This window comes from Pyrus communis, chromosome 15, assembly GCF_963583255.1.
Source record: "Pyrus communis chromosome 15, drPyrComm1.1, whole genome shotgun sequence".
Taxonomy (NCBI): Eukaryota; Viridiplantae; Streptophyta; class Magnoliopsida; order Rosales; family Rosaceae; genus Pyrus; species Pyrus communis.
The window spans coordinates 20,600,516-20,605,916 of NC_084817.1; the positions used below are offsets into that span (position 1 = coordinate 20,600,516).

At 38.9% G+C, this 5,401-nt stretch overlaps 1 protein-coding gene across 1 annotated transcript; it reads left to right on the top strand.

Annotated features, from left to right (window-relative positions):
• Positions 1-3,866: 3,866 nt before the first annotated feature.
• Positions 3,867-5,099, top strand: LOC137717165 (F-box/kelch-repeat protein At3g23880-like). Its single transcript, XM_068456469.1, has one exon. It carries the CDS (start codon positions 3,867-3,869, stop codon positions 5,097-5,099), a length of 1,233 nt encoding a protein of 410 aa, XP_068312570.1.
• The last annotated feature ends 302 nt before the right edge of the window (positions 5,100-5,401 follow it).

The following is a 5,401-nucleotide window of genomic DNA, read 5'->3' on the forward strand; positions in this document are numbered from 1 at the left end:
AGTGAGGGAGAAGAGAGAGACTTTTCAGAAAAAGAAAAGAAAAGGGAGAGGGAACCGGGGGACAAAACAGGGGGTGGGCCCCTTGGGCTCACCAATTAAAGTTCAAAAACAATTTTAAAAAGAAAGGTATCCCCCAAACTTAGTGAAAATACAAAAATACCTATTTTCTTACGTAAATCCCGGGACGGGTTCTTACAGCAATTGTATACTTAGCCCGATCGATATAAATCCAAGCTACATTTCTTTGTAAATGAGACCAAACATACATACATACATACATACAGTTCTCGAAGAGCAGGGAATTGGTTAGTGTGGGGGAAATAAAGATGACAACATCAATGAATTTGTACTGAAACTTGTAGCATGTTTCCATTCATTAGATTGTTTACATATAGGAAAGTAAACCATTAATTTACACTCGACTTATTGTTTGTTTAGTGTCCGTCCCTTACAATTGGTGCACCTGTGTGTTAAACAAGAGTTTTTGGCTAAGTAGCAGGAAGAGCATGTGATACCTGAAAATAGAGGCTTTGCAGGCTTTCTATGTCATTGCATTAGCTACCGAGACTCATCGGGCTTATTGATTATCACGGAAGAAAAAGAGATTGTCGATCTAGTTTACTAAATAAATTTATCTGAACATTTGAAACTGGATGGATAACGAGAGAAATGAAAGATGTTTACTTTGTTTAGAAGGCTTTTGCTTCTTTAAGTAGCTTCAAGATGGTATTGCTAGACAACAAATTTGTCATATTTATGCATTACTACTATATCAACTTTCTTTTTACACAATTCAAGCGTACAGCCAAATGGAAAGTAATGATCAGTCACGTAGAGAAAAACTCGAAAGACAAAGAACAGTAGACACTCGATCGATCTAACTCGGATTCTTGGTCATAGTCATTTTCTTCCTGGCATCTCTTTTGATGCGTATATAAGATGAACTATATCCTTACAAACTTACCTAAAGTGAGTCGTCGTTTCAAGACTCACCGGGAAATGCTTGACGATAATTCATCGCCCGTGACTTGTTCTCATAAACTGCGTTGTATTTGTTGTTTTGGACACAAGCTCCTACCGGGAAATATCCGACCACCATGTTCCTTCAACATAGCCATTTACTTGGGCCCAAGTAATATCATTTTTCTTTTTTGGTAAGAACTCGTCAAGATTCTTCTTATAGAGTTAAACATCGTGTCAAATTAATTATTTGAGTAGGAATTGGAGTTGGACTTAGAAGAAGTTAAACGATAGCAAAAATACAAATAAAGTGACCTATATATCCTCAAAATTAAACCGATAGTATAGTGAAACTTAGCTTGTCCACGAGCATAAGTGTGACAAATTGGCCTTTTGTTACTTATTTTCCAATTTTTTAAAAATTGCTATTTAATAAAAGGCTTTTTAGTCAAATCTTAGGGATCAAAGTGAGGAGTTATGCAAATCTCAATGACTATTTTAGCTAAAAAGCCTTCATAAAATTCATAGAAACTAGCAAGTATAATTACCCACAAATTTCAGTTCTCTCTTCGTACCAAGTAGTTGAAAGTCAGAGACCAACAATATAAAAATAAGAAGAATACTTTTTATAAAATGCTGAGACGGCTACATAACTCAAACGGAGTACATCTTGAGTAATAAGCTCAACAATAACCATTCTTACATCAACTATGTGGGCCCCAAACGAACCAGGCCGACATCAACTTCAATCAACAAGTGCAAACAGGAAAACAGTAGGCCCACGTGGACCTCAGTCAAAAGCAATCAAATTAACCATTCTTTCCTTCGTCCTGGGCCCAAACAAACAACCAATTTGTCTCCTGGTGCAACACGGTGGTTCGGGTTGCAGTAACGGTGAGCAAGCTGGTCTTGGTTCATCGACGCATGATCTTGGCGCGGTGTTCGTCGATGCAGGTTCTGGGCTGAATGGAAAAGATGCGGCGGAAGGGAGCAACGAGTGTTGAATACAGGCTTCAAACATGCACTATGCGATGACGATCTGGGCGGGAGGTTCATCAAGACGCTGCAGCAAGCAGCAGCAGAGGTTCAAGACAGGCGCGAGATGATGGTTGGTCAAGGTCTCAGTCGAATCTGGACACACACGGGTCAGGCAGCGGCAATCTTGAGATGCAGAGGTGCAGTGGAGTAACGGCGGCGGTGCGGTGCGGATGATACGATGGTACTAGCAGGCCGGGGCAAACAGACTAAAATTTTTTTTGAAAAAAACAAAACCTTAACAAAACTGATACCGAGCAAACTAACACACAAACTGATACGAAAAAAAGGAACGTGACAAGACAAACAAACTGGCTACTAAGAACAGATTCAACCCTAAAGGATTAAATATGCTATACCAAAGTTGAAAGTCAAAGACCAACAATATAAAATTAAGAAGAAAATATTGAGACGGTTACATAACTCGAATAGACTGCATTTTGACTAACTTGTTCTCAAACTAAATTACAAGCTCTATTTATAGTGAAATAAACTTAAGAACTCTAATGCATAAATGCCAAAAATACCCTACTATAAAATCAAATCAAATCTCTAATTAATTTCCTAAATAAACCTAATAAATTCCAACAGGATCCTTCAGCTGCTCTTCGACCTCTCGCTGCTGCAACACATGGAGGTCGGTAATTCAGTTTTATTCATTCTTCCTTGAAGATTCATTCTTTACTGTAAAAACCAACTGCCACTAGCAGATTTCTGTTGTGTGAAAGTACAATTAGTATGAACAAGTAAACTGCTATATATGGTTTTAGGCTTCGTCAAATTTGAGAGGTTACAGAGAGCTCTTGTTCTCATGTTTTGGGGAAGTTTTTGAGTATTTAACACAAGCCATGGCATCACTCCACGTGTTGAAACAAATTCTCACGTTACAATTCGAGTGAAATAGGAATGTCAAGCAGATGTATCTTTTGTCTCGATCCCAAAACGTGGAGCAAGGCAGAAGATACAAATTAGTCGCATATATTTCTGTTTTGGATTGGGCTTTCTATTTTAATGTTTTCCTACAAGTCTCTTTCTTGCGTGAGCTACCTAATCAACCCTTCACAACGAGTCTGTTTCTTGCCGTGGGCTACCTAAAGCCCTAATCAACCTTGCACAAGTCATTCGTTTTATAGCAGAGCTACGTGCTTTTTTCGATTTAAGATTTAAAACCTTATTCTCGTCGACCAGTTAATCCGGCTGATCCAAAATCAAATCGATTTTTTGCAGTTTGGTCCTCAAAATCTCTCTTAGTTTTCCATGGAGGTCCCCAAGGACGAGCCAGCCGTTGTGTTTCTCGATCGGACATCTCGCGCCACACGAGGGAAGAGGTAATGAAATTGACCGAATCATTTGACAAGGATCGAAACTTGGGACTCAATTTCTGAGAATTTACCTTCTTTTTTTTTTCTTCTTTTTTTTTTTTTTTCTAATACCATTTATCAGGATGACTAAGTTACTCGATCAGGAAATTGAAGAGGATGAGATGTTCTGGAATCAGGAGGCTCTCAAGAGGTAAAAAAAGTAATTATATTTGATATTTGGTCTAATATTAGTTATTGTGTGTGTGTATATATATATATATATATATATATATATATATATATATATATATATATTAGGAGTCCTATATTTAGTAGGAGTCAGATTTGTATTTATCCCTTCCTTGTGAGAACAAGCATATATATATATATATATATATATATATATATATATATATATAGAATAAATACAAATCCGACTCCTACTAAATATAGGACTCATAATATATATATACACACACAATAAATATATCTATATCTATATATTTACATTTATATTGTAACCCTAACGATCAATACGTGCGAAACTTCAGCCATTCGCTTTCTACTATTATGGCGGGTGATGATGGGGAATTGCCGATCTTGTCCTCCAACAATGACGATATAATCGTCGAGATACTTTCATGGCTACCGGTCGTATCTCTCCTCCGATTCCGTTGTGTATGCAAGTCATGGCGCGCCTTAATCACTACTCCCCAGTTCGTGGCCAAGCACCGAGCACATACCAACGACAGCAACAAGAATGTCCTGATTCTCACGAAACCGTACTGGCCGCCACCAGCCCCGCCACCACCCCCCTCTGTATCTCCCCTACTGATTGACTACCAATCACTGAAGAAGAATGTTGCCGCCTGCGCCTCTGCCTCTTCATCAGCGATACGAAGCAACCATAGAGACGTTGAAGCTGAATTTCCAGATGATACTAGCCTCAACGATTCATCACTTGTGGGTTCTTGCAATGGTCTCATCTGCCTACTACTTAACCCTCCACTTGCATACTATGAAGAATACTATGAAAATATAAGACTTCTCTTGTGGAACCCTAGTACCAGAACAGCCCGTAAGGTACCGGACATTGATTGGTTTTGTTTCAGACCATGTTATTACGGATTCGGCTACGATTCCACCACTCAAGACTACAAGGTCCTTTTGGGCGGTCTAAGTGCCAAAGATGGATTTGCTGCAATCTTCTCACTCAAAGCGGCTTCATGGAAGATTGTTGAAGACTCCCTCAAGCCTGCGGCCTCGTTTGGTATTGATGGACGAGGGTGCTTCTTAAATGGAGCTCTACATTGGAATCATAGACACGATAACGGGACAATAATCAGGTCCTTTGATTTCGCACAGGAGAAATTTCATTCGTTTTCCTCTATTAGGCATAACAAATGTAGTTGGGCGGGAGTGGGGACTACTGGAAATCGTCTCTTCTTTCACACTTTCTGCCCTGATTCCCAAAATTTTCCTGACTTTGAGGACACTGGCCTTACCCTATGGGTGATGATGGAATATGGGGTCGATCAATCTTGGACTATTTTCGCAAAAATTCGCCCGGAGATTTTCCCTCCTAATGTGTGGTCGTTGAATCCTTTATTCCTCGACGATGGTGCACTTTTGATGGAATCGGATCGAGGTGACTTGGTATTATGTATGCCTAAGGAAGATACATGCAGGAATGTGCTCGACAATTCTAATGTTGAAAAATTGAGAGCTTCGTCTTCGTCTGGGCGTGCAGTAATGGTTATGTACGTAGGCACTTTGGTTTCACCGGCGACAGGTGGCGGCTAGCTCATACATTTTGATTAGTAAGATACCAAATGGTATTGTGAGCCTCGTCTCTCTTTTGCTCTTTTTATTAATTTAACAATGTATTCAAGGTAGTGAGTATTATTTAATGCAATTGAGAATTATATTAATGATCTATTCATCTTTTCATGATCATGAGACCAAATTTAGATTTATATTACTTACTCTTGATCTATTTCTTCTTTCATGATCATGTATGAGAACAAAAGGACATACATAGCCCCATCGATATAATTCCAGGCTGCATTTCTTTATAAATGAGATCATACGTACGTACATATATT